General features: G+C 47.3%; 1 protein-coding gene across 2 annotated transcripts; it reads right to left on the reverse strand.

The window, feature by feature from the left end:
• Positions 1-24: 24 nt before the first annotated feature.
• Positions 25-10,126, reverse strand: ash2l (ash2 like, histone lysine methyltransferase complex subunit). 2 transcript variants are annotated; one of them, XM_056578841.1, is made up of 17 exons: positions 10,066-10,126; positions 9,235-9,301; positions 8,845-8,990; positions 8,286-8,374; positions 7,852-7,946; positions 7,539-7,634; positions 7,242-7,337; positions 6,961-7,036; positions 6,765-6,782; positions 5,072-5,171; positions 4,148-4,365; positions 3,322-3,489; positions 2,770-2,963; positions 1,648-1,740; positions 968-1,066; positions 639-698; positions 25-483 (listed from the first exon to the last, which is right to left on the reverse strand). In XM_056578841.1, the coding sequence occupies exons 1-17, from the start codon at positions 10,122-10,124 to the stop codon at positions 376-378; spliced, it is 1,782 nt and encodes a 593-aa protein (XP_056434816.1). In that variant the 5' UTR covers positions 10,125-10,126; the 3' UTR covers positions 25-375. The 2 variants fall into 2 exon arrangements, with proteins under 2 accessions (XP_056434816.1, XP_056434817.1); XM_056578842.1 differs by lacking the exon at positions 6,765-6,782.
• Positions 10,127-11,443: the final 1,317 nt, after the last annotated feature.

Genomic DNA, 11,443 nt, shown 5'->3' on the forward strand with positions numbered 1-11,443 from the left:
CACTTGTATAAGGAATCCAAGAACTCACATATATAAACTTTATTTAACCCAGAATATAACAAAACAACGACTGCAAGGAACTAAAACAATCAAAAGGCCCCTAGTCTCCAACGGAGTGGAATCACTCCAGAGAGGAATAGATGTTTTTAAAAAAAATGGAAGTGACCTCAGCCGGCTAAAACCGTACAACCAGAGATCGTCACATGGCAGCCGACCTGAAACCACGCGAGAATGTCTTAAAACAGCGGGGGACGCATAAAAGTAAAGAACAACATGTCTAGCAAAAAGAAAACACCAAAACCTTTTTGGTGATTTTGGGTTGGACGTCGAGTATGACTGGGTGTGGGAGAAGGGGGAGGGGGGGGGGGGGGGGTCTCAGCCCTCCCACGGGGGGCTGCGGCGGCCGTCCACGTCCGTCTCCACGTGGTACAGCATGTCTGCCAGCGTGTGCTCGATCACGGCCCCCCAGCCCATGTCACTCATCTGGAAGAAAGGCAGAGGGAGAATGACGAGACAAGATGGCCGGTTATAAACGGAGATTAGAAACCCAGATTCAGGGAAAGGGCTTCTGAAGACGTATGCTTCATGCTTTGCCCTACACGTGGTGGAACGGGTATTTGTATTTTAGATCTACCCACCGGTTGGTATTTGAGGTCTTTAGGAGGGTGTTTGAAGTTTGGCCCGAAATTGACAGACACCTGGAACAGAACAACAAAAGTTAAACCTCCAAGAGGATTTAGGTGACACACAGTTCGAGCACAATCATTGTACTTGCCTAACCAAGGGTTAGGCTTGCCAAGTACCAACGACTTTTATTCCCTGTGCAAGCATCTTCAAGCATACATACCAGGGGCAGGGTAGTCTAGTATCTAGGGTGTTTGTGACGAAATGCACGGGGTTTAGACCAGTTAACCCCCTTCACTACCCCGCCACTAACTCCATAAGGACACCAACGCAGAGCACCGACCTGGCAGCTCTTGTAGAGTGAGATGGCGGGGAAATAGAGGCCTTCAAACAGGTTTTCGTACGCCACTCCTTGGCTCACCCCGTTCTTGTAGAACACCATCTGATGGAGATAGGGAAACATAACCCGAGTTCAACAGAGTGCACTGAGGTCCGGTCAGACGGTACAACATCACAGAGAAGAGGGTGTGAAGAGGAGTCCGGCTCAAGATGACTCATGGTGGGGGGGGGGGGGGGGGGGGGGGGGGGGGGGGGGGGAGATGATGGAGGGTCAGGGAGGGGATGGTAGGGGTGGTGATGGGGGGGGAAGGGGTGGAGATCAGCCTGGGATATGGTTCTAAAGTGTGGTTGTTGAGACTAGGGTGGAGGAGAAGAGCAGGTAGGGATTAAGGCGGGTGTAGATTGGGGAGACTAGGGTGGAGGAGAAGAGCAGGTAGGGATTAAGGCGGGTGTAGATTGGTGATAATAGGGTGGAGGAGAAGAGCAGGTAGGGATTAAGGCGGGTGTAGATTGGTGATAATAGGGTGGAGGAGAAGAGCAGGTAGGGATTAAGGCGGGTGTAGATTGGTGATAATAGGGTGGAGGAGAAGAGCAGGTAGGGATTAAGGCGGGTGTAGATTGGTGATAATAGGGTGGAGGAGAAGAGCAGGTAGGGATTAAGTCGGGTGTAGATTGGATGCTGACCCGGCTGGGGGTGATGGTCTTGAGACTCTTCTCGGCCTTATCCACGTAGTCCTTCTCCTCGAAGTACAGGTAGCTCTTGAACTTGATCAGAGCCTGGAGGGGGGGGCAGACATCACCCAGGTAAACAGACAATGAACAGCTTGGTATTTATACCACACACACACACACACACACACACACACACACACACACACACACACACCACACACACACACACACACACACACACACACACACACACACACACACACACACACACACACACCTTGGTGTTTCAACTATGCAGAAACACAGTTATCTGCAATGTGTTCACCTAGTTGCACTATTAATAGTTTGGTATTTTAACGAGATGCACTATTAATAGTTGGAATTTCAACCAGATGTACTATTAATAGTTGGAATTTCAACCAGATGTACTATTAATAGTTTGGTATTTTAACGAGATGCACTATTAATAGCTGGAATTTCAACCAGATGTACTATTAATAGTTTGGTATTTTAACGAGATGCACTATTAATAGTTGGAATTTCAATCAGATGCACTATTAATAGTTTGGCATTCCAACCAGATGCACTATTAATAGTTGGGTTTTTCAACAGGATGTATTGTCAAAAGCTTGGAATTTCAGCATTGGATCCAGATGCACCATTACTAGTTTGATTTTTTAACTATACATTCAATGGATAGTTTGGTAATTGATTCTGAACACCTTCTTATAGTAGCGGTACTATTACCAGCTTGGTTCTGGTACCATTGGTACTGTAGTGTTGTGGTACTATTCAAAGCTCCACCCAACAGTGGAACACCTACTCATAGGTCCTTGTAGTACCATTGTGAGTATTAGCATCCTGATTCAAGTGCTAGATCGGTCCGTCCCCATGGGTACCAGACAAACATGACTTAAAAAGGATAAAGCCACCATCCTCGAGTAACGAAACCCAACATTAGCGTTAGCGATAAGACTAGCAACAGCTTTAGTGCGGCTTAAACCTCAACCATGTTCATTATCGACGCGTAACTAAAGAACAGAGCCACATCCACCCAAAACTCAAAGCGGAGGCTGATCTCGAACGGGGCTCGTCTCCGCGCAGGTTCCCCGTGGAGGGGGGGGGGGGCGGTACCTTGTCCTTGTAGGTGTCGGGCAGGGCCTTGGCGGTCTGGGTTCCGTCGGGCAGCTCGATGAAGAAGCCCAGCGTGTCCCCCTGGGCGTAGCCCGAGGAGTAGTGCTTGCCCATGGACTGGTGGAAGCGGGTGCCCTTCTTGCTGCGCCAGGAGTAGCTGAACTTATCGTAGCCCAGCGGGGCCTGCAGGTTACCTGTGGGCGTCAGCGGTGAAGGTGGAGGAGAGAGGCGAGGGTTAGTGGTGGGTGGGGGGGGAACGACACAACGAACACTGCAGGTGGGTCTTGTACATGTGTGCGTGGGAGTCTGACCACTTCTGTGTGCACCCATCTGTCTGGAAGTGTATCCGACTGTGGCTGTCTCCGTCTGTTTGACATAACTGTTGGCCTGTCTGTCTGTCTGTTTGTCTGTCTGTCTGCATGTGTGACATGACTGTGTCTGTCAGTGAAACATGACTGAGCCCGTCTGTGTGACATGACTGTGTCTTTGCCGCTGTGTGTGACATTACCGCGTTGTCAGCCAGTGTGTGTGTGTGTGTGTTGGGGTACTGACCGAGCGGCTGCGACCAGCCCAGCCTGGCGGCCGTGTCGGGGGGCATCTCGTCCACCGACACCTCAAAGTACCAGGAGCCTTTCCGCACGCCGTGGGACGCCCGCACCATGGAGTAACCCTTCTCCCCGGTCACCGTCAGCCGGTCGTCAGAGATCTTCAACTGCGGAGCTGGAGGAATCAATCAAATCAAAAGCACACGACGAACACAGATCCCGTTAGATACGTTCTGGCTGGAGATTACAGCGTTTACGGTTTGTGTTCAGTATTATAATGTTATGTTTGTCAAATAAAAAATAAAAAAGATGGCCACTATCATCAAGTATTGTGACTCTGCAGCAGCATAATCACTGCTGGGAGCACCATGCCGCTATACTAGGGCTGGGTATTGCCAGGTACCTCACCTGAATCGAGAACCAATAAATTGCAGTGCATTGATGAATCGATATTTTTACCCAGCCCTACGCCGTACCTCTGTCTTAATGAGACCAAACCTTAGTAGAGGGAGGCATGACTGCTGTAGGTCCACCGGCTTCCTACCTGCCGTAATCATTTACATTACATTTACATTTAGGGCATTTTATCCAAAGCGACTTAACAACAAGTACATTTGTCATATTGTGAAACCATATATCGCTGTCGGTACAATAAGGATGTTCAATGCCAAGTGCAAAGCACCAACAATCGCTAGCTGAACCCATTCCCCATGTTCAACCCAGATAGCTATGATAAGATGCTACATAACTAAGTACTATAACTAAATACGACATGCAGTAATCAGACCCACCCTTAGCCGCACCATGACTGCTACCAGTCCACCGTCTCCTACCTCTGTCGTGCAGCGCCAGCAGCACCCTCTCGTACAGACAGGCCCGGTACAGGTCTCCGGGGATGGGCTTCCCCGCCCAGCAGTCCAGCTCCAGCTTCTCTGGGTCGGGGGCGTGGGGGTCCGGCTCGGCCAGGATGTAGCGGTAGCCGTCCTTGTTGAAGGGGTGCTCCAGCGGGTAGCCATGCGGAGGCAGGCGCTGGGCCGAGAACAGGGGGTCGCTGTCGGGGGAAGGGGGCGACGACAGGAGGGTTGTTGTCTTAGGGGGGGGGGGGGGGGGGGGGGGGGTGGGGTGGTGGGGGGGGGGGTGGGGGGGGGGGGGGGGGGGGGGGGGGGGGGGGGGGGGGGGGGGGGGGGGGGGGGGGGGGGGGGGGGGGGGGGTGGTGGGGGGGGGGGGGGGGGGGGGGGGGGGGGGGGGGGGGGGGGGGGGGGGGGGGGGGGGGGGGGGGGGGGGGGGGGGGGGGGGGGGGGGTGCTAACCATGTAGCTAATACGCCCAGCTCCCTTTGTTGAATTTACACAACAACCTCCTTTCATCTGCTTAATTTAATTTTTGCTTAATAGAATCCCTTACACGTTGATATGAGATTGCCTTATGCAGTGATGGTAACCACTGCAGAAGTGTTTCCTTGTTTCCTAGCAGCCTCATGAAGAGGTTGGTAGCAGAGGGTGTGTCCTCGTCTCCTACAGAGGGAGCACCCTCGTCTCCTACAGAGGGAGCACCCTCGTCTCCTACAGAGGGTGTACCCTCGTCTCCTACAGAGGGTGTACTCTCGTCTCCTACAGAGGGTGTACTCTCGTCTCCTACAGAGGGTGTATTCTCGTCTCCTACAAAGGGTGTACCCTCGTCTCCTACAGAGGGAGTACCCTCGTCTCCTACAGAGGGAGTACCCTCTTCTCCTACAGAGGGTGTATCCTTGCTTCCTACCTGCGTGTTCTCTTGGTGGCCCCTGCAGTCGCCCCCTCCTGCTGCTGCTGCTGCTTACGCTTGGCCCCTCTGCCTTTCCCGGGGCCAGGGGCCAAGGCACCTGAGGGCCACAAGAACAACAAGAACAACAACAGCTTTTAACACAACCGAACGCATTGGTAAAACACATCTGATAGAAATGCATTCAGACTGACAGAGCGACGAGGAAACAGACGGGTGCGACAGAGAGACTCTCATGAGACAGTGGTGGGCACCGCACTGTACCGGCGGTGTTACTCTCTGCGCGTAGCGCCAGAGACCACGCCGTGACCGGCGAAACTCTCGCACCTCAGCTCTGTGGTGACTTTGTACTCTATGGCCTCATCTCGTAGCCCCGGACCCCACTCACTCTTTCATGCGTCAAGAGATATTAGGAATTATTTTGCTGCACAGCAAGCACAGGAGGAAGACAGGAGGAACAGCGGGGGGTGGCGTGGCTGCCCGTCAAGCAAAGGATCAACGTGGAAGGACAGGAAGACAGTTCATATACAGCCTCTGTGTCCAAACTAAAGAGGCTGTATATGAACAAACAGAGACAGTTTATATACGGTGTCTTTCTAACTTGGAAAGTCTGAAAGACGTACACAAACCAACAAACTAGACAAACTGACTGAAAGAAACTAAACCAACCAAACCAACATCATCTGATGGATGATACTTGTCTGAAGGATGTGATGCCCAACCTAGCTGAAACAAACCGTTTAACAACGGACTTAAACTGTCAACAAACTGAAACAAACTAAATGCACAAACTAACTTCACATTGTGCACAAGCCAACATGGAACATCAACATTGACAACCTGAACGAGGTAGTACACACACTAACAAGAACTTACTTAATAACTATGTACACTGAAGTAGATTGAATGTGTGTTGCTCTATCCATGTTCTGAGAATATTTCACAATATCCCCTTTCAGAATTGAATAGCTTTAAAGGACAGCAATGATAGAATTGGTAGACCTGGGCCACCTTTGACCCAGAGACCGGTGTTGATCCAATAACAAGGAGGATTTCTGTAGACGCCGGTCAAGCTCCGAGTACAGTACCTGTTCCAAACCAGTCCGATTCAACAAGCAGAGGACCAGACCATCAGGTCATAGATCCTTTTATACATCGAGACACCCATTACCCTACATTAGAGCACTTCACAGAAGAACCTTAACATAATAATAATTGTGCAACTACTGCTTAAAAGGGCTGGACAGGGGACTGAACAAGACGGTTGGAGACAGGGGGGCAGAGGGGAGGGAGGTGGCCCAATGGCACTAGACGAGGCGTACCGCCATCGTAGCGCGCGTCATATGAGACAGGGGGACTAAGGGAGTTCTCAAAGCCTGCGAGCAGCAAGCAGAAGACGAGGGGACCGGGAGCCACAACAAGTAAACAGGGACATCATGGACCAATCAAAGTAAAGGGGGCGGGGGGAAGCAGGGCATAAGCACCAGACATATGCAGAGAGCAAACAAGGGGAGGTTACAGTGGGTTTGGATTGAGTTGCCCGTAAGATCCCCAACACCGGTTTTTAACGTTGATAGTGATCGTTCTGGAGTTACGAATGTTTTGAACCTCAGGGCCAACTTCCATCCAGAGGGGGATAAAAAAAAAATGACAAGACCACAAAAAAAAAAACGCCAAAATACCACATATTCACCTGAGAAAGCAGATCCACCTGGAAAACACAGAACTTCCATGATCAATCATCAAGTTCCAACTCTATAGACCTTTTGTAGATCTTTGGCCAGTATCAATGATCTACAAAACACTTTCTCGTCACTCGTGTCAATATCAAAACGGGTTGGTTGTTTTGATCGCACAGCCGGTCCCAGCCGGATCTCGCCAGGACCTACCGTTGAGTCCAGCCGCGGTTGGGGCAGCGGTGGTTTGCTTCTGTGTGTCGTAGGACGGCCCGATGGTTCCCAGGTCCTGTGTTCATAAAGACATCCATATGTATCAGAACAATACACGTATGTTGACAGTCTGTCAAGCTGCTTCAAGGGCAGGAGGGGATCGTGTGAACGTGTCTCCTAATGCCGCGGTCTCAACAATTACTCAATATACATGTACAGGATAAGAAGGATATTCAGTTATAACCCATGACAGTTAAAGCTGCACATAAGAGCCAAGGTACCTGGTCCAAGAGCCCGAACTTGGGGTACTCCTCCTCTGGGTCTTTGCTGCCGGGGTCCGGGTGCTCCTTCACTAGGAACACGTCCCGCTCTTTACTCTGGAAAACACACAAGATTCAAATCCTATCAAAATATAGTTACGATTATTTTTGTTATTATTATATATTGCTGCAGACATGACTGTTTTAAATGAGATGCACTGCTTGAAGGCTGATGATCAATATGGAAAACCAAATCACTCAATGGCTGAGATGGAGATAATAATAATAATAAAATAATAATAATATGTAATGCATTACCATGGTCTTCACAATGTTGTTTGGCCAGGTCAGCTTGCCGGGTCTCTGACGTGTGGTCATACACTCCCAGTTCTTATCGATGAACGGTATTATGTCCTAGCAAAACAAAGAGGTGAAATTTATCTTTATGAATTAAAAGTAAACAGCCCATCTAATGCACATCAAGGAAAGGGGTGAATGCTTGTTAAAGTAGATTAATCAAAGTTAATACAGCTAGGCTATCACCTTAAATAAATGATATTTAGTTTGGTACCATATCAAGCTTTGTCAAATATATTTAGTCAAGAATATTATGGGATGGGACTCTGCCTACCTTGTCTTTGGAGAACATGGTCTTTGGATGCTCCTCCTGGGTCCTGGATCTCCAGGTTAGGTTGGCCAGCGCCGTCAGGCACATCTCCTTGAGGTCTACCACCCCAAACGACATATTCAATCATATATCTCAGAAACAAGTGCTAACTGTCCACGACATTTGGTTACTAACTTAGTTCCATTGAGTAGACTGTCATCTAAAAGTGACTGAGTGGATTCAGAATCAGGGTTTGGCCCTTTAGCGCAAAAAAGCCTACCAGTAACACCGGGATTCAAACCCAACACCTTTTGGCTGAGAGTCATACAGCCTAACCCCTACACTATCCTGTCTCAATTTTTTTCTAGAGAAAATAAAATATAAATAACAACCAGAAAGCCCTCATGTCAGAATTGCATATGGACACATGGATCCCATGACTAGATCTCAACACCTACTGGCTTGTTTCCTGAGGAAGTAGGTGTTGCCGCTGTGGTGACACACGTTACAGTGGAACACGTAGTTGGTCATGAAGGGCAGGCAGGTCCTGGGGGGCAAAGTCAAGTACAAGGTTAAAGCAATATTTGTCTTTACAGTACATGTCGGTTAACCAATTACCAATGACGATCGGTTAACAGACAGTGTAATTTAGTCGACGCAACTTACAGTGGACGCAAATACCTATCACTAAGGAGCAGGTAGGATGTTAGGGCATCTTGCTCTCAGGCTGCAGACATTGGTGATTAAACACGAGAATCTTTCTGGCTTCTGAGTCTAACAACGTAACCACTACAGCATCCAATCCATCTCAAGTCGTTTAGCAGGCTTACAGTGAATTTGTTTTTAGATACAGGTGCTCAGCATGCAGGTAGGGGTTAGCAGCACCATATTGCTCAAGGAATGGCTCCAAGTATAATGTTGACATTGGGTTCTGAACTTTTCAGCAGGGAATCCAACAGCCCACCCGCTATCCTGCCCCTGAGAGGACGAGTGTATTGATGATTAAAGTCTACGTACGCTGTGTCAATGGCGAAGGTGTCGGCGGTGAACCACTTCATACACAGCGCACACTGAAGCTCCACCTCGCCCAGCTGTCGGCCACTCTCCTCGTCCCCCGAAGCCGTCTGGGTGTCGGCCGCCTCCGAGCCTTCCCCTCCGGTGTCCTTGAGGTCAACATTACATCAGCATTGATAATACAACGAATACGTATCACAGGAATTCACAGAAAGTGAGTCTGACAGAGTAATAACAAGGCTGATAATAATATTAATAATAATAACAACTGCAACAGATATTTTGTAAAAGAATAATTACATCTCAAAAAAATATAAATCATAACATTTTGAACATACATTTTAACATTACGAGAGATAGTAAGCAATACGTTGATAATAGTCTTGACATTACCATGCCCTCTTTGCCGTTAGATGATTCTGTATCCATGCTTACTGGCACTTCACTAAATGAAGCATCGCTGCAGAAATACAATGTGGTGGATTAGGATAAACAGGCCTACATCATAACGCAATGATACAGCAGATACGTTCAAAATCAATGATGCATATGCGTATTAAGGCACTGTAAGAAGGTGGTAGGTCTTTATAATAAAATGCGTTTGCATAAGTAATATCAAGAGATCATAAATAGATCATAAATTATAATAACGTTAGCTGTCGACAATAAGCTTCATTCGCGTTAATTTCTAGAGGGAAAAAAACCGAGACAACTTAATGGGTGCAGTTTGGACCAAAATGGGCTAGAATATGACATCGGGTTACACGATTACTGTCGGCCTATCTAGCGCTGAGAACATATACAATATAAATAATGTAAGCTGTTAACCTAATGACATGCATCGTGAGTCAAAGCGTTCCCAACTTGTCTGTTGATGCTGAGAAAGCGTCTTAATAGTGATGGTTGTGTGAGCTGTTATGTGATGTACTAAGTATACTATTAAAGATTAATGCAAAAAACATTTGCATTGAAGCTTTCTGGCAAAGCCACGCTATGGTTAATGACATTGCTTTATTTAGTAAAGTTGCTATGTATTATATGTATCTTCATACAAAGGAAGCTGTGTGAATGTGAGTTGTCTGAGTGCCTCCTTGACTGCATTTACGATTTGCGGTTCCTATTGAAACCATAAGACACTGCGTGGTGTTTAATCAGCAGCGCAGTGTGATATCTAGATTTACAATACTAAGAAAGTAGTGTATTTCTCATCCTAGAGAGACCTACCCCTCGGCAGTCTCTAGTTCAGCGGCTGCAGCATTAACCGCCTCTCCTTCCGACGCCATGTTTGAAAGCAATACCATTACTTCAAGTATCGCGAGAGGAACGGAGTGTTGGACAACACCTTCCGGGTTGTGTTGACAAACGGAGAACTGACTGCTGACCTCGAGCTGAAGCGTCATATTTTTTTTAAATCCATTTAGTTTGTTACTTTGGATATTTTGCAATGAAACACATTTTGTTATGGACAAAAATGAGGACAGCTCTTGATTTATCGGCATTGTATAATGTCAGGCTAAATTATCTGAATGTAACAAATGTTAAACATCTGCATAATCCTGTGAATGTGATTACCTATTGGGGTTTAATGGTTATGGAATTTTAAATATTGTTTAAATTATGATGCATTTCAATATTCTCACAGTTCGTGACTTTTGTTCCTTGCGATATTCATTGGTCCGCAAGAGGGCACTAGATTGTCTACATATCTATTAAATCTCTCTATATATATCTATGTATAGAGATTTAATAAAAATGTATCAAAGATTCATTGAACAAAGTTAACCTATAAGAAACGATTACAAGCATATGTAGTCCACGCATGATCTAAATCCACCATATATAAGGTATTTGAAACTCGTTATGGTATCGACTTCAAATGTAAAGTTATGTAATGTCTGAAATCGTTTCAAAATTCAACTATTATACTTTTATTCGATCTTCGTCATACCAAGGTTCCAAAATCCTCACCGTATTCAGCTCGTAGTCAAATCAACGACCAAAAGACAGAAGGTAACAATGGAAAACCAACATATGAGCTACAGGAGGAGAGCATGTATGCCTAACCGCCGGGGCACCCCCTAGGGCTTCCTAGAAAGGCCTTTATTTGATACCACCGTTCAGACTATGGCATCGCCCAAGGGAGGCTTCCCCACTGGGAGGGTGAGCTGTAAAGGAATGAGCTCTTTGTTCAGGCCTTTGGATGATGGTCTACGGTGGACTTTATGGTTCCTCTCTTTGGCAATCGTCTACCGTTACTGTGTAAGCGTTTGTTCTTGTGGTGATTAACATACCTTTACGGATGTGTATTGCTGCTCGCTGGCTGTTTGCTCGAGAGAAATCGTCAATGCATTCAAAATATGGTTGAACAAACATGGTTGAATCCATGTTTGTTGTTAGAAAAAGACTAACCCTAACGTAGAAAGTCCACTCCACACGTGCCCACTCCGGCACACACACACACACACACACACACACACACACACACACACACACACACACACACCACACACACACACACACACACACACACACACACACACACACACACACACACACACACACCTACTGTGACTGGGTTAGGCTTTAGTATGGCTCTGAAAGA

Source organism: Gadus chalcogrammus, chromosome 19 (genome assembly GCF_026213295.1).
Source record: "Gadus chalcogrammus isolate NIFS_2021 chromosome 19, NIFS_Gcha_1.0, whole genome shotgun sequence".
Classification (NCBI taxonomy): domain Eukaryota; kingdom Metazoa; phylum Chordata; class Actinopteri; order Gadiformes; family Gadidae; genus Gadus; species Gadus chalcogrammus.